Raw genomic sequence first — 24762 nt, 5'->3', positions numbered from 1 at the left:
ACTTGATTCACAGAGGATATCAGCTGGTCCTTACATAGTTAGAGTAGTATCCTGTGGGTTCACCTCATCTGAGGATAGTAAGCATGCCCAGGTAGCTTGCAGGTGTTTTGTATCATTATGATATTCTAAATGGTCAGAGTAACTGCATTCTTAGAGAAGCCAAGTAAGTTATAAAGGTCAGATGTAGCTGAAATAGGAAAGTCAGAGAGTCTGGCAGACTTGGAGCATCTTGCAAAGACAGGAAGACTGGAGAGATATGATGTCATGGTAGGCAGGTGTCCTGGGCCTTAAGAAATGTTTATCAAGCAGAAGAACACATTTTCCATAGCTTTACTGAGGTAAAATTAAAGTACAATAAAATGCCTAAGTATGCAATTTGATCAGTTTTGACAGGTATGTAACTAATACAATCAATATAAAAAGCATTTTCATTACTTTTTAAAATTTTAAATCATGCAGACTGTGTTTTCTGCATGATTTATTACATTAAAAATCAATCACCTTAAGAACACTACCCCAACATCAACTATTTCAAAAATCAAATGGCACACTTATAATATCTCTCAGGTTGAGGAAGAAAGCACAAGAAAAGTAAATAAGAAGTGTTTTAAGCTGATAATAAAGGCTTAAAATATCAGGATCTCTGGGATGAAACAGTACTCAGATGAATATTTGTAACTTAAAGTATTTGTTTCAGAAAGAAGCTGAGTAACAAATTATTTTCAAATTAAGTAGCAGGAAGAAAAGAATAAGATTATAGGAGCAGAAATATATGAAATAGTGAAGAAATAATACAGCTAAAATATGATAAAAATCAAACAAATGTAATCAAGAAAAAAGCAAGAACACAAAAATTAACATCAATGGAAAGGGATCTATCAGAATAACCCTACAAATGCTAAAAATATATTAAGGTGATATTGCAACTGTATGCCAACTTACGTGATAGCTTACATAACATGGTCTGTATTCAACAAAGATCTGTGTGCTGCTGAGAAGAAAATGTATTCAGTCATTGATGGATGAAATATTCTATATATGCTAAGTTTAAATTATTGATTATGTTATTTTGTTCTATAGTTTTTTTCCTTAGTTTTTATTTGGAAGATCTAGCCAGTAGTGAGAGAGGTGTGCTAAAGGTGCCAGTATTATTGTGCTGTGATCTATTTGATTTGATTCTTGAAGTTGAGAAAGGTTTGCTTGATGTACATAAATGCTTCATTGTTTGGGACATAAATATTTATGATTTTTATGTATGGTTGATGTACAATTCCCTTAAGCACCATGAAATGCCATAGTCTCTTCTGATTGACTTTGGCTTGAAGTCCACTTTATCTGATATGAGGATAGAAACCCTGCTTGTTTGTATGATCCATTTGAGTAATAGGTTTTTTCCCATCCTTTCATCTTCAGTCTGTGGATGTCTTTGCCTATGAGATGAGTCTGTGGAGACAGCATATTGTTGGGTCTTGTTTCAGAATCCAATCTACCAGTCTATGTCTTTTGACTGATGATGTTAGGCCATTAATGTTCAAGGTTATTATTGAGACAGGATTTGTGTCCCCAGTCATTTTGGTTTTTCTCTAGTTTTTAATTTGAATTAGTTTCTCCTTTGATTGACTGTTCCTTTAGCACAGTTCCTCTCTTCACTGGTTTTCACTTTTTTTCATCTTCATGGAATGTTTTGTTGAGAATATTCTGAAGTGCAGGCTTTCCAGTTGAGAATTCTTTTTAATTTTGTTTATCATGGAAGATTTTTATTTCATCTTCAAGTCTGAAGCTTAATTTTGCTGGATATAGAATTCTTGGTTGGCATCCATTTTCTTTCAAAACATGGTTTATGTTATTCCAGGACCTCCTAGCTTTGAGGGTCTGGATTGAGAAATCTGCTGAGATCCATTGTTTTCCCCCTATAGGTAACTGATACTTTTCTCTTGCAGCCTTTAAATTTCTATCTTTATTCTGTATGCTAGGCATTTTCATTATAATGTGCCTGATGTGGGTCTGTTGGAATTTTGCACATTTGGGGTCCTGTAAGCCTCTTGTATTTGATTTTCCATCATTATTTAGATTTGGGAAATTCTCTGTTATTATTTCTTTGCAAAGATTGTGCATTCCTTTGGTTTATATCTCTGCACCTTCATCTATCTCAATAAATCTTAAATTTGGTCTTTTCATGCTATCCCATAATTCTTGGAAGTTCTGTTCGTGGTTTCATAACATCTTTCCTCCATGGTCCACTCTATTTTCAAGATTATACATTGTCTTCATTACCCAAGATTCTGTCTTCCAAGTGGTCTAGTCTGTTGGTGATACTTTCTGTTGTATTTTTATTTGATTTCTTGTTTCTTTCATTCCAAGGAGTTTTCATTTATTTGTTTGTAATTTTTTCCAGAAGCTCTATCTCTTTATTGAAGTGATCTTTTGCTACTTGTATTTGCTGTATTACATCATCCTTTACTTCACAGATCATTTCAACTATGTATATTCTAAACTCTTTCTCCAACATTTCTTTCACTATGATGTCTATGGATTCTGTTCTTAGAGTATATTGGTTTGCTTTAGGCAATTTGTTCCCTTGTTTTATTCATGTTATTTGTGTCTACCCATTTAACAGTATGGATCTGAGGCAGTAGAGTTTTTACCCTGTGGACTTATACTGTCCCTGAAGGTGTCCAGTACCTCACTGTTTAGGGGAAGAAAAATAATAACACCAACCAATGCCAAATAACCATTAAGCAAAATAATTTATTCTATGATATATACAATATTAATTATCACAATAAACATAAATTATATGATCAATTATTGCCTATAATAAAAACAGCAAGTTTTCAAAAGGATTTTCCATTTTCAAAAGAGAGAAAAGAAGTAATATAGGATGTGATGATCATGATGGGGGAGGAGGAGAGAAGACAGAAAAAAATATTAAAGAAAGAGTGAAAGAGAGAACAATAGAGATTGGCTATTAGCAGAAGAAAAAAGGTAGGATAAATATATATATATATATATATATATATATATATATATATATATATATATATAATTTTTAAAAGAATACAAAATAAAAATGAAAACAAAAACATCCTAGTTCACAAAAACTAATACATGTAAAATAACTGGCTTCAAAAAATCTAGAGATGAGAAGGGAAAAAAAATAGGAGACTATATAAATGTCCATATACTATTAAGGTCACAATTAAACAGTGACAAAGAATTTTTTTTAAAGGAAAAGAAAAACATCTTGATGAAAAGTTAAAGAAGTTTTTCCATTCAAGTTCAAAGTAGTTTCAGCTTCTCTTCTCTGTGGTTTTAGGAGGGGTCTTCTGGAGTGTGATGCTCTAACCTCTGGATTGCTGGAGTGAAAGAGGTAATCCCATAGGCAGAGTTCCTGAAGCAGGGTTTTGGCTTAGGTGGGCTTTATGCTCTTCACTCAATGCTAACTGGTCTGGAGATTTTAAATCAGTGCACCTCCAGTGCCCAGTACTTGCTGATCCATGTTGAAAGACTTTACCCCAGGGATCTCTTCTGGGTCCACTTGTGTAGTGGAGGACCCATTTCTTAGTCCCCTACATCACCTGCAGACCGCATATTTCCTGGTCTTGGGTTCAGTCTCTAAACAATTTCTCCCACCCCTACTCTTCTGGGTTCCTGGCCAGATATGCAGAGCAGCTGCAAAATGGTTCTTTCCTTTGTCCTCCACACACCACCTGGATAGATGGCAGCTTCTTCCCCACATGTGGATATTGTGCAGGGGTGTCCTTCAGGTTTGCCAAGCAATGTCCTTGATCTCTAAATGCTCTGTACCCAGACACACCTTGGGTCTCCAAAATATGTGGGTCCTTTTAATTCCCTTATCCCTCCACTATGCTCATGGAGGAAGCTCTCTAGCTGGAGCTTCTGACATGGCTGTGGCAGTGGCTGTGCCATTGGGGATTTCTCCCTTATTTTATTATATCCAAACTCCTGAGTCCCTGATCTTCTTTGAATGTTCAGTTTAAAATTCTAGTAAAGTCTCCTTACTTTTTGTTGTTGTTGTTATTAACCGACCTTGCTGAGAAGCTGCTTGTCAGTTTTCTTGGTTTCATTCCACAGCGTGGCCAGGAGCACCACCTCCTCTATTCTGCCACCCAGAAGAACATTTTTATTAGTGCTTTATAATCATACATAATAGTGGGACTCACTATGCCATATTTGTACATGCAGAATATTCTTGAAGTGTCCTTATCTCAACTTTGATCTCAAAGTGTTCTAGAGGATCAAATTGTTTCTTAGAGTTGGAGTATTTCATAAATTGGGCCATCTGGGTGATTCAGAGACTCTTGGATGCTCTGGAAGCCTATAGTTGTCAAGGTCTTCATATAGTTCAACATACCCCTTTGGCATCTGAATGAATGAGAATTAGGTATTTTGAAGATATGGTGGTCCCTATGGATTTATAAAGATTCAAATAGATCTGCTATAAAGTGTCAAGGTGTGTTTGTACCACCAGAGTATCCACAGGAATCATAAAGTCCTGGATGAACAGAGCATGCTCAAGAAAGCTGAGAATGCCAAGAAAGTTAAGATATTTGAGGACATTATATATCTGTGTGATACATATAATGTTGTATGTTATATAAGAATGGTTTCCTTGAGAGGCCAAGATTTCTTGATGATTTAAGATAATTATTGTGTGGACTCATGGGGTTCCATGTGTCAAAAGCTGTTCTGGGCTGTCTGTGTGTCAGGAATAGGGAGAGTGTGGCAATGATTGTAGTACCTGTTGAGAAGTCTGGGACTGTGAGAGAATACACTGGACACAAATGTCCTGTCATCAAGACATTCTGTGTACTAAGGTACACTGAATGATCAGGTGTCTTAGAAAATAAGATTATGTCTTTATATGATCAAAATATCTTATGGAGCTGGACAAGGTGTGGCATACCTGTAATCCCAGCTACTATAGAGATCCAGGCAAGAGGATCTTAAGTTCAAGGCCAGCTTAGGAGACTTAGTGAGAACCTGTCTGAAAATTGAAAGGACTGGAGATGTAACTCAGGGGTAGAGAATTTGCTTACATGTATGAGGCGCTGGGTTCAGTCCCTAGCACCACACACACACACACACACACACACGCACACAGACCCATGGGCAGACCTTATAATCAGGGTATCTCCTAGACTGGGGTTGGGTATTGAGTGGTTTTTCAGTGGTGGTATATCTTGTACAAGAATAGTGTAGCTGGGAGTTCTAAATGGGCAAGAGGAATTTTGCTTTGATTGTCTGCCTTCTATCATGTCAAGGAATTTCTTATGGGGTCAAAAATTCCAACATCTCACCATGTCTTTGTGGTCTGTGTATCTTAGAGGGTCATGGAGTCATTCTGAGCTCAAACTTATGTGACCATAAGCAAATGAGGTCAAAGTTCCTTCCTCCTAAAATGAAAGCATCTTTTTTTGCCCTCAAAATTCAAGGATTTGACATGAACAGAATTATTCTTAGAGTTAGAATCCTTAGGAATTGTGGTGATGACGGTGATGATGGTGATGATGATGATGATGATAATTTTCAAGTTATAATTCTACATGCTTCCTTTTTATTAACTCAATCATCACAATTTCATGAGGTAAGTACACTCTACCTTCATTATTCATGGATTCCACATTTGTGAATTCACCTACTTACTAACATCTATTTGTGACTCCTAAATCCATTATTTTTTGCATTACTCTTTGGCATGTTGGTGGACATTTGCAGCCACATGCATGCCCAGAACACTGAAAACTGAATGGCCACATTCTTGTTTCAGTTCTCATAGGTTCTTTCCATGACATAGTTGGTGTCGTTTTTATATTTTTGTGCTCTCTGTTGGTGGTTTTGCAGTTTAAAATGGGCTCAAATGTGTTCTGAAATGCAGTCTACTGTTTTGAAGAGTAAGAAGGCTATGATGTGCCTTACAGAGAAAATGCAAGCATTAGATAAGCTTTGTTCAGGCATGATTTACAGTGCTGTTGACCATGAGTTTGATACTATCTTTCAAATATTGTTAATTCAAATAGAATTAAACATAATACAGAAACATATATAATACAAGGTTATATTTCAAACATAACACAGATTATAGCCTGACCCTCACTAAAGGGGGTATTCAATAATTCACATGGTGGCTTTGTGGAGCATAACTACTTCAGACAAAGAGAATTTACTAGATTGTTAACCACAGATGATGAAACTAGGACTTAGAAGTATTAGGCAATGAGTCCACAATCACATAAATCCTAGGCTGTATAGCTGGGATTTGAGCTCATGGCTCAAATCCACCATTCTACCTTATGTCAAATAAAAATATGCTGGGTTTCAGGTTTCCTTGCAAGTCAGGGTTGTGGATAGGAATATGGTGCCCTGGTATAACATATGCTTCTAAATTCTTGAGGAATTATGGTATCCTGTGATGTCCAGTCAAACATAGCATCTGGGTGTCCTTAGGGATCAAAGGTAGTAGTCAGAATTTCTTTGTAATACCAGAGTGTTCTGGAGCAACTGGTTGTCCTGGATGGTAGTCAGAGTGCTTGTGTAGGGTTAGGGTATCTTGAGGCACCAGAGTTCATTGTAATTTGGTGTTTTGTTGTGGGTCCAAGTTGATTGCATGCTACTGGGGTTTTGCAAGGGCTTCCATGGGGTTCAGGGTAGGAGATCTAATATACTTTATCTAGAACACAGTATATCCCAGGATATACTGGATGTTATGATTTGAATATGAAATATTCCCCCCAAAGGCTCATATGTTGAAGGCTTGTTCCCCAACAGAAATATTCACAGGTGAAGATATGTGGAAGTACTTGGATCATAAGGGTTCTGACCTCATCAATGGATTAATCCATCAAGAGATTTACAGCTAAATGGATTATTGGGAAGTAGTAGAAACTGTAGATGGTAGAACTTATTTGGCAGGAGTAGGTCCTTGGGAGCATGACCTTGGGGACTATATCTTGTCCCCAGTCCCTTCTTCTCCCTCTGCATTTCCCAACTGTCATGGGTTGAGCAGCTTTCCTCCACCATGCCATTCCACCATGATGTTCTGCCTCAATTCATGCCCAAAGCAATGCAGCCAGATAACTACAGACTAAGTCTATGAAGCCATGATCCAAAATATTCCTAGTCCAAAAAAATTCTTGTCCTCCTTTATTTTTTTACAGTATTTTGTTCACAATGTTGTGGAACTGAATATGCTAGGATATGGAAAGATGGGTTGGTGTCTTGGAGAAGGGCTTCTCGATTTTATTTTGTTATGTACTGAATGTTTGTGTCCCTCCCCCCCAAAAAAATAAGGGTGCACCTTAATTTGGTAGTATAATGATATTTGGAGGTGGAATTCTTTAGAGTTAATTAGATTTAGATGGGGTAATAAGGAGGAGGCCCCATGATGGCATTAGTTTCCTTCTGAGAAGAAGAAAGACTATAGCTGGTTCTCTCTCCACCAAGTAAAAACACAGTGAGAAATTAGCTATCTGCAAGCCAGGAAGAGAGACCTCAACTGGGGAACTAAACCGGCCATCTCCTTGATCTTGTACTTCTTCAGTCCCCAGAACTATGAGAAATAAATGTCTATTATTGAAGCTACCCAGTCTGTGGTATTTTGTTACAGCATCCCAACCTGCCTAAGACAAATATACATTCAGTTCTCCTGGGGATCTTGTTACAACACACATTCTGATTCAGTAGGTGGGACATGAGATTCTGCATTTCTAACAGGCTCCCATTTGCTGCTGATGATGATCTTTGGACCATATTATAAACATCAGGCTCTTAGAGGTTTATGATGTTTCCATTCTTGAATTGTCAAGAAGTTTTTAAAGGATGTGATTAAAGAGTTAGAGTGACCTTAGGGATCAAACCATAGGTACACAAGTTCCAAGAAAGTTAGTGTGTCATCAGGTCAATGTGTCCTAAGAGATCGGAACTTCATGTAACAGAGTGGGAATCACCTAGTAAAGGTGTAATGTCCTGGGTACAAGAGTGCCCTTAGGTTTCAGAGTGTCATGGAGGATCCTAAAGTCCTAGAATATCAGATTGTCCTTAAAGTATCAGGGTATACTGGGGATGACAGAATGTACTTCCAGGGTCTAAGCAACCTCAAGAGTCAGAGTACTATAGGGTTCAGGTGGTCCTGACTGCTCAGACATTTCAGCTATATCAGGGTTTCCTTAAAGACTCAGAATGCCAAAATTCATGGGAATCTGTTTATTGCAGAGTATCCTGAGGTTTGGGTAGGACAGAATGCTTCTGGAATTCACATGCGCTCAAGGATCAGTGTTTTTTTGAAAATCTCAGTGGCCTTGAAAGGTCTTGATGTCCTGAGATTTCTAGATGAATATGCAGGTGACTTTCAAAGGAAGAAATCAGAAAGTACATAAGAACATTGGTGCCCTGGAGATTTATCCTATGGATTGAGTTCAGATTGTTCTGAGAGGGTGGCCGGTATATTCTGGGATATTAGGGTACCAAGCATGCACTTGACTCTTCATTTTTTAGTTTCCTAGAAACAGGTCCTTGGGTATCACCTGCACACTGAGATGCCAGAGAGGCCCTGCCTCTTACCCCCTGGTTGTCCCCGCCTTCCTCCTCCCTCCCCACAGTGGGGTTCTGAGAAGGGGGACTTAGTAGGAATGTATTTTACCCTTCTTTCTCTGCCTGCTCCCAGGAGGGGATTTAACTGGACAAAAGATTCTGGTCCCCTGGGAATATGAGCTCTTGGCCCCAGTCCCTGGACCCTCCAACAGAACACCTTCCCTCATCCGGCTTGTGATCCTCCCCAGAGCAAGGGGGCTCTGGTGACCAGGTAATGATTGGATGGGCCCACAGGGGCCAGAAGGAGGTCACTCCTCCAAGACTCAAGGAGAGAGAGGTGGTGTGGGAAAATAGGCAGCTGAAAGAAGAGAGAGCAGCATCCTGGTGGAAAGAAGATCGAAAGAGAGAAAAAATAGAGAATCAGATGAAGGAGAGAGAGAGAGAGAGAGAGAGAGAGAGAGAGAGAGAGAGAGAGAAGGAGAGAGAGATGTGGGGAATGAGAATGAGGAATTAGAAAAAAAATAAAAGACAGTGAAGAGACATCTCTATATATACCTATATCTTTACACACACGCGCACGCACACACACACACACACACACACAGATCAGAGATTGTACAACAAAAGGAGGAGAGAGATCACGGACATAGAAGGGATCAACAGAAACGGAAAGACTGAGCTAGAATCAAAGATTCAGGGACACAGGAGACTGGACTGTCTTTGGTGTTGGTGGCTAATCATGGAAGCTGAAGGGAGGAGCCAGCAGGGGAAGCAAAGGAAGGGGCGAATTTGCAGCACCCTCTTACCTGAGAGATACCCAGCTGCAGGGACTCTGACCTCCACAGTGGGTGAGTGACTTCCCAGGCTGGGCTTGGGGCCCTGAGGTGGGCAACAGGTATGAGACTCATGTCTAGTCTCCTCTGAGGCAGTGGTTCACTATGGAGGAAGGCTGGGAGAAGAAATGAAAACCAGAATCCTAGCATATTAAAACCATGGGGTCCTTAAATAGAACTCCTTTGCTTCACAGGCAGAAATGAGGCCCTGGATTCTGGTGATGCAGAGGCATAGCTGGAGCCTATGCCTTCACTCCTAATCTCAGAGTTTGCCCCAGAACACTGCCTTCTGTAAGGGAGGGAGCTGGAGGGGCCGAGGCTTTGATCATGAGAGAGCAGTACAATACATGTAAGTCCCCAAGGGAGACAGTGAACACTGGGTGGGAGCCACACTTAGGTCCCCATGGGAATAGGTGTCTGCTCCAGACATCTCCTTTTCTCAGCCTGTACCTTCCCAGGTGTCTCCTCTTCCCTCTCTGTTCTCTCTTTCCCCGGCAGTTCTCAGACTAATTAATGTGGGGGCTTAGTGAGACTGCAGGGAGGAGAAGCGAGCCTTTCCCACGAGCTCAGGTTCCTGCAGCCTGGTGGCTGGGCCAGGGCAGGGGAAGGAGAAATGACAGAGAGTACATAAGTAAGGGGAGGGTATGCCTGAGTGACACAGTGGAGAATGCTTCATCTTCCCAGGCTGGGGTACAGGAGGATAAGAGCTGCATAAAGAAGTTTTAAGTTGAATGCAACTCATGAGAGCAGGAAACAAGCAAAGGGGACCTTCGATAGAGACCTAGAAAGTTGTTAGGGCATGAAAGCAAATAGAAGGCCCACAAGGTGTGCCCCAGGTGGGTGTGGAGTGTACTTGGAGGGGAAAGGCACAGGGAGGGGTAGTAACAGGGGGCTCAGATTGGGCATACAATGGAGTTGTCAGGTAGACAAAGTATGAATACCCAGGATGGAAAGTGGGTCTGAGAAGTAACCCTATGCAGACAACCCAGTCCCAGAAATATAGCAGCAACTGAGGCTAAGCTGGTCTAGGAATAGTGGTTATTAAAGAAGAAGGATTTCTGGTGTGAGCTGGGTTTCCCAAGGGGAATCAGCATAGGGGGCTTTGAGCAGAAAATAAGTGGTCCAGTGATGGATGGGTGATCCCACTCATAAGCAACGTCTCCCTCCTTTCTTCTCCCTCCTCAGACATGAGCACTCAGCCCTACAGAAGGCTCTCTGCCGTAGGAGTGGGGAGACCAAGACATTCTCCACAAGAAGGACAGAGGGGTCACTTGCACTCCCGGCGCCGCCACCGTACCACCTTCAGCCCAGCACAGTTGGAGCAGCTGGAATCAGCCTTTGGGAGGAATCAGTACCCAGACATCTGGGCCCGAGAGGGTCTCGCACGGGACACGGGCCTCAGTGAGGCCAGAATACAGGTGATACTTCAGGGTCCCTCCTACCTTGAGGAAAAAATGCAGATTCTCTTTAGTGCAGTGGGAGCTACCTGAGTATAGACAATCACTGGAACTAAACTTCACCCATCACTTAACACTTCCTCCTCTATACTGTGAATGTCACTCAAGTTTAACCCTAACTCTAAGATAATCTGACTTGAGTTACTACTCCCAACATTTAATAATGATGTGAACCCCAAAAGAAATGCAATTCTAACTGTTCACAGACATGCACAACCTTGTCCCTTATCCCTAACCACAACCTTGCGATTCATCCAGCCTGAGGATGAATACTAGTCACAGAGTTAATTAACCTTAAGTCTAAATCCTCCCCTAAACCCAATCTTGTCTATAACAATTATATTTATCAATAGTCTTCATCTCTAAACTGAACCCTATGGAAGATTTCCCCAATATCTGGAGAGAGAAAATGTCACTATGTAATATTTATCCCTTTCTTGTTGGAAGGTGATTGTTCTTACTCATCCAAAGTTGTACAAATTGAGCAAATTTAGAGACAGGTTAGAGTTAAAAGTACAGTTTGTCAGCAGACCTAGGTCAGCCATGCCTCTAGTAGAACTTTTCTTCCTCTGGTGATGTGGGAGATGCTTACTCCCTGTACCTGAACCTCCTGTCCTTGGAAGAAGGGGATCATATGTGACAGTGCCATCTATTTGAAATAGAAGCTCTGATTTGGCTATTCTTTCTCAGGTCTGGTTCCAGAACCGCAGAGCTAAGCAACGGAAGCAAGAAAGATCATTGCTCCAGCCACTGGCCCATCTCTCGCCTGCCACCTTCTCTGGATTCTTGCCAGAGTCCCCTGCTTGTCCCTATTCCTACACAACACCACCTCCAACAGTAACCTGCTTCCCTCACCCCTATAACCATGCCCTTCCCTCACAACCCTCCACAGGTGGTTCATTTTCTCTACCCCACCAGACTGAGGACTGGTATGCCACTTTGCACCCAACAGCCACTGGTCATCTGCCCTGTCCCCCACCTCCATCTGTGCTCCCTCTCAGCCTTGAGCCACCAAAGTCCTGGAACTAGAGTCAAACTAGTAAATAAGGTCATCTCTAGCCTATGGCCCTCATAAAACAGAAAATTGGGTGGCTTCCTTCCCTTCTAAGGGTGATACAAATCTGTGTATTTGTATATGTATATGATAAGGGGCAGCTCAGAGTTTGGAAATATTTTAAAATGGGAAATATTTCTGGGCATGGTGGAGTATACCTGTAATCCCAGTGATAGGAGGCTGAGGCAAGAGAATTGCAAGTTCAAAGCCAGCCTCAGCAACTTACCAAGGCCCTAAGCAACTTGGTGAAACGCTGTCTCAAAATAAAAGATAAAAAGGCCTGTGGATGTGGCTCAGTGATTAAATGCCCTGGTTTAATCTCCAGAACCAAAACAATTGTTTTTGATGAATTCTCACTCAGGTGATGAATTGAGAAAATTTGGGGAGGTGAACTTCCAAGAGATATAGGTTAAAAAGCTTCAGTGGAGGTGACTAGTGGAAGGGTGATATTGATGGAGAAAAATGGTTGCTGCTGTTGAATGGGGATGGTTGAACGAGGTAGAACTTGAGGGGCTTCATTCATTGAGGTCCTGATTGAAGAACTTCATCCAGCTGTCTCTAGCCGATTTTTTGGAGCAGGAGGCAGTACTGGGGATTGAACTAAGGGGCACTCAACCACTGAGCCACATCCCCAGCCCAATTTTGCATTTTTATTGAGAAGCAGAGTCTCACTGAGTTGCTAGCACCTCGCCATTGCTGAGGCTGGTTTTGAACTCACAATCCTCCTGCCTCAGCCTCCCAAGCTGCTGGGATTACAGGCAAAAGAGCCACTGCACCTGGCTCTAGCTGATTTTAATAAGCCTTTTGATTTAAATTCTACCTAGACCCCCCCTTCCCCATCACCATCACTCACGACCCCATTCACTTTGGTAGATTCTGTTCTAGAACTATCTCCTGAGTTGGTCCCTCTTCTTCCCATGCCAACAGACCCTCTGCTTTTCCTGGCACTGTATTTTGTGACTTCCCATCTTCATTGCTTCCTTCAGCTCCAGTCTTTCCCATCTCCAAGAGACCTTTGCAAATATGAACGTCAAGGAATGGCTCTCCAATATCTAATAAGAAATTCATTAATAAGATCTGACTAGCTTAGCCTACAGGAGCCTTCAACCTAATTTTTAAATCAGTTGCATGTTTTCACATATGTGGTTTGGATAGAGAAGAAGTACTCTGATTGAAGGCAAATTTGTCCAAGAACAAACCATCTGAGGCTCATACCATATCATTCCTAGGAAAGGACCTGCCAAAAAGTGCCTTGATCTGAGCTCCTCCCAAAAGAATCATGATGTAGCCTGGTTGGTCCTACAGTTTCTATACCATATTGCCTAAAATATACTTGTTTTTACTTGTAATTCACTTATTTATGTGTTGGCTTACCTCCCTTATTGGCAGGTCCACAGAAGGATATTTAGTAGTCAGGCTTCTAGTGATGGAAACTCATGTAGTTTGTAGTTTTTTTATATATGAGAAGTCTGAAATCAAAATTCCTATACTAAACATTTGCATTCTTTTCTAATTATCTCTTTGTGCCAGACGGCCTTCCAGAAAGATAGTACAGTCAGGTCTTTATATTTGTAGGTTCTGCATCCCAGAGTTAACCAACTGCAAATCAAAAATATTCCCCCCAAAATTGCATCTGTACTGAGCGTGTACCAACTTTTTATTGGCATTATTTCCTAAACAATACAGTATAACAAGTATTTACATAGCATTGCATTAGTTATTTAAAAGAATATAGAGATGATTTTATGTATACTGGGATGTATGCATAGACATATAACATTTTGTATCAGGGACTTGAGCATCCTTGGGTTTCAGTATCTGCAGAAGGTTGTTGAACGAGTCCCCCCCATCCTGAGGGATGGCTCTACTAGTTTTCATTCCACCAAAAGAACCTGGATGGTTAGTTTGGGTGCATCCTTGTTGACTTTTATGACTTCTGACAATTTGTTAACTGAGAGTGATGGCTCCTTGTTGCTTATTTTTAAATTTTCATTACTTGCTAGTGGGAGTTAAAATAGTTTTGTGTTTATTAGAAATGTATAAGTTTTCTTTTCTGCATTACCTCTGAATTATCTGTGGCTCTGTATATTAATGTAATCACCTTTTAGTCATGCTTGAGATATTGTGTATTAGGGGTATGAACATATGTTTGCGGGTGTTACAACTACCTTTCATGAATTGTCATTTGTTTTTAGCCTTTCTCAAAAAGAGTTTCCTTGAGAGAACTGAACCCCAATTCCTTAGACACTGTATTAATGCATTAACTTCTGCCTTAAATATATAGAATGATACCAATTTCATAGAATTTAGTCTTTCAGTTCATTTCTGTGTTCTATGGGTCATAAGACAGAACGAACATAGGAAGAAATAAAAAAATGTTGGGAGATTCTGGCTAAAGTGACCTACCGGGATTCTTACCAGATTGCTCAGATGTCACCTAGGGTATGGTACAGTATGAAAAACCATATTGGATATTGAGATCGGTCAGATATGAAGGATTGGGATTCTGGATAAACCAAGGATTTTTTAGAAGGATTCTTGCTAAAATTAGACAACACAGAGATGAAGGTGGAAATACAAAATTCAAGACCTGGTTAAAAAAGAAGAGTTCAGGGGAACCTGAGTTGAATTTGGTGGAGTGTAAAATCTTTGTCCCTTTAATATGTGATGTGATTTTCGCCTGCTAAAGGTTTTAGGATCCTCTCTTCTTTGATCCTGGTGTTTTGTTTTTCACAGTGACTGACAGTGTGAAAACACCTCTCTATATTCATTTCTGCCACTTAATGAATGGATTCTATCATTCCACTGATTCTTGAAGGATAGTAGAATATGCTGCCCCCAAATATGCCACTTCTGTATAAGGATTATTTTGAGCTGAAGGCAACTGAGATGAAGTAGACACAGAATAAGCTCTCTGCCCTCCCCAAACTTGCCAAAAAGGAGGACATGCATGACTAAGGCTGTCCTCCCTCCCCTCTGTACCAGAAAGGACAGAAATCAATCACTGTAGAAAATTCTAGGTCCTTATGAACCCAGACACAGAGCCATAGGAGTTTACATAACAAACCTGCTAACTAGATCTTCTTTCCCCTTGTTTCTTCATATGTTTGCCTTGTCCTTGGAAGAACAACACACAGTCCTTCAGTATTAATGTTAGCCTAGGATTTTTGTAGGTGTCCTTTGTCAATTTGAGGCAGCTGTCCTTCTTAACTTGTTGAAAGTTTGGTCCTAAATGGATGTCAGATTCTGTCAAATGCTTTTTCTGTGTCAATTAATATGATAGATTAAATTTTCCCCAAAATTGTTATTATTATGAGTTACATGGACTGATTTTCAAATGTTGAACCAAGATTACACACCTGCAATAAATCCAACTTGGGCATGATATATAATTCTTTTTATGCATTGCTGTTGTGAAGATGTTTGTTTCTAAGTTCAGGAAATATATTAGTCTAATATAAATATATTAGTCTATATATTAGTCTATATAGGTTTTCTTTTGTTGGGGTTTGTGTTGTTGTTGTTGTTCTTGGGTTTTGGTATCAGGACAATAATAGCCTTGTAAAATCTTTTGGTAAGTATCATTATTTTCCCTTCATTTGGTCTTGAGATCTCTTAGGAGAGTGGCTGTAAACTTTAATCTTGCCCTGATGGGACTCCAGGGTTGTTTACAGAAAACCTTTCATGGGATGCATCTTTTTCCTATTGGACAGCATTATGCCTAAGTGTCCTGACCAGGTATTCCTCTCACAGGAAACTGGTTTTATACTGGCAGATGCCCTTTGGCTCTTGTCAGACCTGTGTCCAGTTTATTCCTATCAAGACAGCCGCTGTCTAGGAGAGCCCTCACCAGGAGGGAACTTAGGTTTGGATGTGTTAATGGGTGAGACATACAACAGACAGCCGGACATTTGAAATAACAGAAGCAACATGTTATTTACAGATCCTAAAAATAGGATCACAACTTACAGGCCCAATAGGAAGTGAGGAGCCCTCTGGGACACACATACTGTACAATAGATTGGGAACAAGATAGAGAAAAGGACTTGTGGATTAAAGGCTTTATTGGAGTCCAGGGAATTACCCAAGCAGGTTTCCATCTGGAAATTCTAATTGGTGGATCTGCAACAAGCAGGCACAAGTCACACTGTGATTCCAGGTGGTCACTAGGAATGTGGGAGTTAGAGGAGAGAGTCAAGTGGGTTGTTTCTAATTGTTAGTTACATGGGGAGGTGGTCACCAGGGGTGAGGGTGGTTGTATAAGGGGGATATGCATATTGATCATGTTGAAAAACCAGGAGGAGGTAGAGAACTAGAACCTACATCAATGGTGACTAAGTGCTGCTTCTGAAATGATAAAGTCCAATTCATATTAAAACAGATGCCAAAGCAACATAAAATTATAAAGAGCTCACTAGTAGTGTTCCTACTTCTTATTTTTCTGAAATAGATTTTGTAACTTTGGTGTTAGATCTTTAATCACTTGTTATAACTCTGCAGTAAAACTATCTGGCCTCAGGATTTCCTTTTCAGAAGCTTTTTTCAATTATGAATTCAATTTATTACCTTTTTATAGACTATTCATATTACCTATTTAATCCTGATTAAGTCTTGGGAGTGTGTGGGTTTTAAGGAAATCATTCATTTCCTCTAAGCTGCTGATCTACAAGTATGAAGCTGATTGTGGTACATACTTCCTTGTTATTTTTCTAAATTGCTAAAGGGTCAGTATTGATATCTCCTATTTCTTTTCTGATGTCAGTGACTTCCGTCTTCTCTCTTTGTTTTGTCCATTCTAGAAATGTATCAATTTTGTTAATTTTGGAAAGAACCAGTTTTTTGTTTTGTTGGTTTTCTCTAATTTTCTATTTTTTTTTTACTTCATTGATTTTTGCTCTTCATTATTTCTTTCCTTTTTCTTGTTTTGGGCTTTATTTTGTTCATGTTTCACTAATTTTCTAGATAGAACTTAGAGAACTAATTTGCCATAGCTCTCTTTTAATTTCAGGTTGTCCATTTCTCTCACGCTGGTTTATTTACACCCCTCATATTGACTTTGTTAAATTTTTATTTTTATTCAGTTCTATGCATTTATACACTTCTAGACTTCTTCTTTAATCTAGGGATTATTTAGAAGTTCATTGAATTTCTCTTTAGAATCTTTTTTTAGCCTAATGGAACAGAAAAACAACCGTGGGGCTGTGGCACTATTAGCAGGGCTTCTGAGGTGTTAGAATTTTCCTTAACAGGTAAAGCTACATACCGCCTCCTCTCATAGAGGAGGTTTAAGTCATGGATGATGTGAGGCCCCTCAGGCCAGGCCATCATGAGGAGGGACCCTCAGATGCCAGCTGTAAGGGGGCTGGTTATCAGTGCTGCCCCCTTGTGGGAGAAATCTGGGACTGAAGAAGGTAGCCCTAAACCCAGCTCTGCGGGACATCTTCCACCTTGTGTTCCCCTGACACACCTAGGCATATGGGCACACCCTGAAGTGGGGGTAGGGAGGTTGTTGCGATGGACAGGGCAGGCTCACCAGTTTGGGCTCTCAACTGAGCTTAAGTAAAAGACCTCACTTCACTAATCCTCCATTTTCTTCACTAATAAGCTCGGAAGAATATGACATCAATTCTTAAAAAGTGCTGTGAAGATTAGAGATGTTCTGTAAAAGTGTCTCTCTCCTCACCTGAGACAGAAGTCCTGTGGCTTAAGGAGCAATTAGAGGGCTCACTATGAAGAGAAGAATGTGGAGACCAAGTGTCCCCTGTCAGACTGAGACTGACCTAGAAGTATCTGAATGAGGGAGGGGCCCGATTTCCTGTCCTCCTGAGCCACGGTGCTTATTACAGACGCTGAGTTCTCCTTTCTGTTCCTGGAGCAAGAGGGAGGGATCCCAACCACTGAAGATCCTGGGGAAAATCTGAGGGCCTCCTACTGTCTCCCAGGAAAGGAGCAGGGCAACGCTTCTCTCTAGTGTTCATTAAATAGAACTGCATCAAGCCAAGCTTCTGCCTCCCACTTCATTAGAAGTTGGCTGAAGTCAGGCACCTGGCCACGCACTGAACTTGCACTGACAGAAAAAAAGATCATATGTTCAAGTAACCAAAACGCCAAAAATAATGACAAAAGTGAAGAAAACAATCATAGCACAGAGAGAGCATCTTGGGAATTCATTGCAGATTCCAAGATCAGGGAAGGGGACGATAGCCAAGGTTAGACATCAGTTGATCTTGGGAACAGCCTGGGAAAAGGACCCTTAGTGAAGGAATCGTGTAGTTGTAAAGAAATCAAACAAGGTCACAGAGGCACCTGGGGAGTAGGGCAGTGGATGACTGAGAGCAAGGTTTGAGAGTTATAAAAATCTGCAATGTATGCTTATCATTGGGAAAACTTTTAAAAAGAGGTTAATGTGCAACTCCAAAGATTTTTCACCAGGATACAGCTTCAAAATCAGCATGGCAAGTCAGGCACAGTGGCACACACCTTAATCCCAGCAGCTTGGAAGGCTGTGACAGGAGGATCACAAGTTTGAAACCAGTCTGGACAACTTAGGGAGACTCTCAAAATAATAGCTGGGGATGTAGCTCAGTGATAGAGCACCTCTAGGTTCAAACTTCAATACCTCAGTGGTGTGGTGGGGGTGATCAGCAGGGTAAAAACTGATCTAACATTTTCTTCTGCCCTCTTCCCCTCACATCTTTCCTCCCCATCCCTCTCAGAAAATGACTACCACATGCTTCTGTTTACTCCACCAACGGGACAGTACACTTGACTTACAGGTAGGGTAAGGAGGGGTTCAAGCATAATCTACTGCTGCTGAACCCACAGCCAACATGCTTCTGCTATAGTCTGGATTTGGTCTGAGTTTATCCCTCAACACTTTATGTGTTGGAAGCTTAACATGACCATTGTGGTCATGTTAAGAGGTCCTTTAAGAGGTAGAGTCTAGTGGGTGGCTATTTGAAGGTGTTGTCCTTGGCAATAATTGATATCCTTCTCACCCTGTAGCCCCAAAAGCTTTTTAAGTCTTTACAAATGCAGACCTGTGATTCCTGATTTTTTCCTACATATTTTCCAGTCAAAGAGGAAGTATCAAAGCCCCAGCCTCAGTTATATGACTGGAATTCAAAGATGTTTCTTCATTCCAGAATCAAAACAGTTGAAGCTTTAATGGTCTTTTCCATGGATAACAGTAACAGCATTGTGTGTGTGTGTGTGTGTGTATTTTAAACAGTAGTACAAAGCACAAGCTTAATTTCCCCACACCAAATTAAAATAGAGCCCCATAGGGACAAAATTCATTTTCCAGGACATTTCTGATAGGAGAACATACTCCTACCTCGTGGTGGAGGTAACTTTATTCTTAAGCAGTTATTTTCACAGACCATAATCCCAAGTTACAAGTGCACACAAAAGGAAGTGGTCCTCACTTCATATGTGGGGCAATATGTTCTATAAATGCCAAAATCTTGGAGAAGCACAAAGGCAACCTACTCTTTAAAAACACCAAATTGTTGCAAGTAGAACTGACTATGCCTCCTTTCTCCCTTAATAAAAAGTAATGCTGTATCTGGCAACCAAATATGGTTTTTATGTCAACCATTTGCAATGCCATTCCCCCTGTGACACATGTCTTTGGGACTGAAAATAGTTGCCCATTCACTTTGAAGAGATACATGTTTATTCTTTCCTCCTCTTTTCATTTTCATGCCCCTATTCCTTGTGACAGCTGCTACATAAGGATCTCTTCAAGCCACAGTGCTATTTGGCTGCTTCTAAAAATTTATCCAAACAAAAGAGATTCTCCACAAACCAAACTGAAATCATCCTTCTCAGCCTCTCTGCCTATGACCCCCAAGAAAACAATTGCTATTTGGAACAAATCAGTAGGTTTTTATTCTTGCTCTTAGTTCATCTCTATAAAAGGTTTTTTGCTAGATTGTCACCGGGCCCATAAATTCTCTGGGCCATTTCTTTACCACCTCTACAAACTTGATCATAAACATGGTAAAGGTCATGTTCTTCACTTGCAGATCCATTGTTCATCCATTGGGTGAAAAAGAAAAGAGGCTGCTAGTACCTTATTGCCTGAAGATTTCTCTTGTCCTTAAGTTACTTTTTCTTCCTTCACTGCCATAGGATTTCTGACAATTTCAGTCAAGTGTCATCTAATTTTTTAAAAAGAAAGGTATTTTAGTGAGGTAATTACTTTATTAATGCCTCATGTGTAGATCTGTTCAATCAGGGAAATTGCAGTATTCAAGATAACTATCTAACATTCTTTCTGCTGTAAACTAAGCTGCAATGTGTATGTCATTATGAAGTCACAGAGAATCAAGCTCAGTCCCATATGAGTAACCAAGAATTTATTTCAAAGTAAATTCAGAACTTTGACTTCTGCCTATGATGAGATAACAAGAATCAGACTCCCTGCAGCATCCATAAATAAAAATGCAGATAAAATGCAGGAACAAAATGTTTTCAGACACTGGAAGTATCTAAAAAGAACACAGGCAGTGACCTGGAGGCAGGAACCCATGGAGGGAACCCCATGGAAGCCCCAGTTCAGAGTCTGCAAGGCTCAAAAGACGCAGGCAGGGAGGAGGGATCCAGGTGAGTATGGAGGTCCCTGAGTTAAGGAAACTGTGGAGAATTTGAGGGGGCACAGGCAACTGGGTATCACAGAACTAAGTACTAGAGAGAAGAGAGGAGTGGCTGAAGTAAAGGGTAAGATTGAAGAGCAGAGGACGGAGGAGACATGGAACATGCTTATGTGTAAGGATAGATACGAATCAAAAATGAAGGGGCTGGGTTGTGGCTCAGCCATAGAGCGCTTGCATCACTCGTGTGAGGCATGGGGTTCGATCTTCAGCAACACATAAAAATAAATAAACAAAATAAAGGTATTATGTCCATTTACAACTAAAAAGAATTTTTTAAATGAAGAAACAATTAATTTTCTCCTGTGTGAAAATGAAAAGAACCCTCTCATTTTTCTTTTAGAGTACTCTTAAAAAATCATTTGTGCTGGGCATGGTGACACACACCTGAAATCCCAGCTACTTGGGAAGTAGGAAGAATGCGAGTTCAAGGCCAACCTGGGCAATTTAATGAAATTCTGTCTCAATATACAAAATAAAAAGGATTAGAAATGTAACTCAGTGGTAAAGCACTTGCCTAGCCTGCATGAAGCCTTGGGTTCAATCCCCAGTACCAAAAATAATAATAACTTGTCAATGCAATTTTTTTCTTTTTCCCTTCCAGATGTATGTAAATTGCTAAGGTAAACAAGTCTCTTTTCAAATTTCCAATCTAAGGATGACTTTCTCAAGGACCTGGGAGTCATCTTTATGATATGGAATCATCAAGAGAGATAGTATCTTTGTCTCCCAGTGTCCATGGGAGGACAGGAACCATAAAATAGGAGGCATATTTTTTCCTTTGGTAAATGTAATTAGCAAACAAGTGGCTACCCCATTTATTTAAAGTGAATTTAAAATAAATTTTATTTTAAAGAAACGCAAAATAAAAATGGTGTTGTGATCTCTCTTACTTGAGAACGAGTTATTTTCTATCTTGAGAATGCTACAACTGTAACTGCCTGGTTCTGTACAAGCAGGAGATGTGCCTCTGTCTTTACAATCTCTCCAGTGGATCTCTCTTTTATGTATCACAAATTGTGGTTGAATACTTCTTCAAGAATAAATCTGTTTTCTTTCTCTTCTACTTTGGTGTAGGGTATGCCCCACTTCAGGCAGTGAATATCACAGTGCTAGAAGTAGCCCAAGACCTGAAGGGCAGGGTCCCTGCACCCTCCCTCCAGCTGCAGAGGTGACAGCCTGGGGTGGAGTCTCAGCTGAAGCCTAGAGACCTGCCTTCCCCCTTCTCTCTTCCTGGATATTTTCCTCTTCCCAATGCTCCATGGCAGTTTTCCTGGACCTTTCATGCAGACTGATTAGTTCTTAAGATAGAAAGATCCATTTTATGTTACTCATAATTAGAAATATATAAATAAATGAAGAATATATAAATAATGGAGAATAAAATGGGTGGTAAAGAAACAGAAAATAAAGAAGACATGCACTTAAAGATAAAATTGCATTCATACTACAAAGTTCATTGGGAGCAATCAGTAAATTTACTGAAAATTTAAGATTCATAGGTAAATGCAAGAATGTGGATAGGATTAAAATAGCAGAAAAATAAGTGACAGCTCACAAAGTGGTAAACTTTGCAATCAATTCATGGACTAGACATCAATGTACATATTTACAGGGAAAATGTTTCTGCAAAGACTTGTATACACTTTCCTTCTGTAAGAATGTTTCATTCATGAAACTATATATACCATAGTAAAATCTATAGAAAGAAGATGCCTGGTTTTTGTTGCAGCATGAGTGGATGCCACCTATGGAGGCACAGAAAGAAAACAACCAGAGACAGAACTAAGATGTTTGATGAGGATAAATGAGTCTGAGTCCCAGTACTGTCATTTACTGCATGATCTTGAGTATTTTAGGTCTTCCTTTGAGTTCCAACAAGAACTTTCCTGGAAAAGGGGAGGAGATTAAATGTGAGACACAAAAGGAGAGTAAAGAACACTGTTCTCTCTGAAAGGTCCACAAGAATTGCTATAAAGCACATCAGGCAGAGGCATTTCTTGGCTTCTGTGCCAAGGCGGCTCACTATTTATGGGGACACAACCCTTTTCCACCACCAAGTCCTCTATATACATGTGCTGGTTAGAACATGAGTTTTTTTTTTCCCCCTGGTATCCAGAAACTAGAAAAGGCACAAGAAAAACTGAATGCACCCAGGAGAACAGGGTTACTTTTGCAGTTTAATTCTTCCAGGCTGTGACTAGAGAGGGAGCGGACTTCTGCCCCTAATAAGGAGCACTTCTCCAATCACTGCAGAAATATGTTTCTCAAATTTGCTGTCTGGTACATATTTTCCATAAAAACAATATTCCTAGCAGCCCAGGAGACAGAGGTAGAAAGACCACAAGTTCAAAGCCAGACTTAGCAACTCAGAAAGGCCCTAAGCAACTTAGCAAGATGATCTCAAAGTAAAATATAAAAAGGGCTGGGGATGTAGCTCAGTGGTTAAGTAACCCTAGTTCAATCCCCTGTACCAATCATGTGTGTGTGTGTGTGTGTGTGTGTGTGTGTGTGTGTGTGTACGAAATACAATAAAAGATAATGAATATAGTAAACATTTATTAAAAACTTATTCTGTACCAAGGACTTTCTTAAGCATGCTATTTATTTTAACTCACTACACTCTAGGGACAATACTATTTAGTATCCTAATTGATAGAAAGAAAATAGGATTACAATAAAAAATCACTCAGACTATTTTTGTGTTTTAATCACAGCTTCATTTCTCATGGCTTTTCATCTTAAGGATGATATCTGCCACTCAGCTGTCTATCTCATGTGTTCCTCATTCACCAGGAGAGACCTTCTCCTCACCATTACTTCTTCCCTCATCCCAATCTTACAATTTTTTCATTTGCATGGTCTACATGCAGTTTTTCACCAGTAAATTCATTGTAATGAATCACTTGTTGCTAAGTTGGATCCCCAGCACTGGGGACATCAGATATCATTTAGAAGTCCCTATGTTTCTGCTTGCTAGCACTGACCCTAATGAATCACCATATATAGGACCAAATTCAAAGGTCATCATCATTGAGTCCTCTTTTTCTGGTCCCAGTGATATGACCAAGCTCACACCTACCTTTCTCCACTTCTTCACTAGCTCTCCTCTTCATCTGGAGGAGACTGCTTCAGTATTAGATCTACCAAGAAATCTTCCCTGATACATCTGGTCCCAGCAAATGTCTCTATTCTGGGCTCCCATTCATCATCTATACACCACCTACAAAATAAAATACATCATATTTTTGTAAATAGATTGTATATCTTTTCTTCCCTTATCATAAAATGTGATATCTTTAAAGTATACACCATGCTTCTTATATATTCACTCAACAGAAGTATATTGCTCTCCTGGCACTAGGCATTATGCTAAACACTAGAATGAAGAAAGTAGACAGAGATTCCACCCTCAGTGTGCAGTCTGGATGGGAAGGCATCTGGAGATAAACATAACCCACAGACATATGTAGTTGCCATTGTAGAAACATTGAAGGAGGTGTAATTTGCTTAATGCATATGTGGGGAAAATTTAATATGGAGATGTACATTCACATCGATCATCTCCTTCCAGGAGACATGGAAAATGAGACCTGAGATTCAGCATCCATGTCCCTTATATGTGCATATCTTTAGCACCAATGTCAACATGACAAAATGAAGGCTCATGATAAATCAGGTGATCCAACAAAAATGAAAAGAGGGAGATATGGGGCAGAATTACAGCTCAGTGGTACCTGAATCCCAGCAGCAGACTCCTCATAGAAACAAGAGTGAATAATTCAAACCCGAGTTAGGAAAGTATGCTCAGAGCCAAGAAGTTCCCCTTTCCCTGTTTTGTTTTGTAATGACCATTAACCTCAGATAGAGAGCAGAAATAATCAATAGCCATTATTTAGTTTCAACATTTATTTAGATAACAGGGAATTTAATGGACTTCTGGACAGGAAGACTGGTCAATAGAATTTGGAACTATAATATATTCTCTCAAGTGGATTTGAGCCTAGTGTGAAACCTGCATGATGATTCTGCACCTGTTTCAGAGTGGGTGAGGACCGAGCACTCCGGTGCTGCTGAGAGGTGAGGACTGACAGAAGAGACCAGTGTGGAGATGGCCACAGATAATTCATCCTGGTGCCTGGGTGTCCTCAGTGTACTTCTTCAGTAAAAAGGCACACAGCAGCCTCTCAGGGGGAAATGCACGGGCCTGG

General features: G+C 40.3%; 1 protein-coding gene and 1 long non-coding RNA gene across 3 annotated transcripts in view; one reads left to right on the top strand and one right to left on the bottom strand.

The window, feature by feature from the left end:
• Positions 1-9289: 9289 nt before the first annotated feature.
• Positions 9290-11869, top strand: Prop1 (PROP paired-like homeobox 1). Its single transcript, XM_027953322.1, has 3 exons — positions 9290-9398; positions 10569-10801; positions 11531-11869. The coding sequence occupies exons 1-3, from the start codon at positions 9290-9292 to the stop codon at positions 11867-11869; spliced, it is 681 nt and encodes a 226-aa protein (XP_027809123.1).
• Positions 11870-22059: 10190 nt separating this feature from the next.
• LOC114106412 (uncharacterized) overlaps positions 22060-24762 on the bottom strand; it is a 43859-nt gene continuing 41156 nt past the window's right edge. For both annotated transcript variants that reach the window (XR_011707563.1, XR_003585186.2), the window contains exons 2-3: positions 23634-23774; positions 22060-22440 (exon numbers count right to left, since the gene is read on the bottom strand). This is a non-coding gene — a long non-coding RNA (uncharacterized lncRNA). The remainder of the gene's footprint in view (positions 22441-23633; positions 23775-24762) is intronic.

The sequence above is a fragment of the Marmota flaviventris genome, chromosome 5, assembly GCF_047511675.1.
Source record: "Marmota flaviventris isolate mMarFla1 chromosome 5, mMarFla1.hap1, whole genome shotgun sequence".
Classification (NCBI taxonomy): domain Eukaryota; kingdom Metazoa; phylum Chordata; class Mammalia; order Rodentia; family Sciuridae; genus Marmota; species Marmota flaviventris.
The sequence above is the reverse complement of the archived record's forward strand: the minus strand, read 5'-3'. Positions and strand labels throughout refer to the sequence as shown.

Bases quoted from the DNA above. Each gene is read 5' to 3' on its own strand.
- Prop1 (XM_027953322.1), top strand. From the start codon at position 9,290: ATGGAAGCTGAAGGGAGGAGCCAGCAGGGGAAGCAAAGGAAGGGGCGA. The intron at 9,399-10,568 runs GTGAGTGACTTC...CTCCCTCCTCAG, and splicing joins GACTCTGACCTCCACAGTGG to ACATGAGCACTCAGCCCTAC. The intron at 10,802-11,530 runs GTGATACTTCAG...ATTCTTTCTCAG, and splicing joins TCAGTGAGGCCAGAATACAG to GTCTGGTTCCAGAACCGCAG.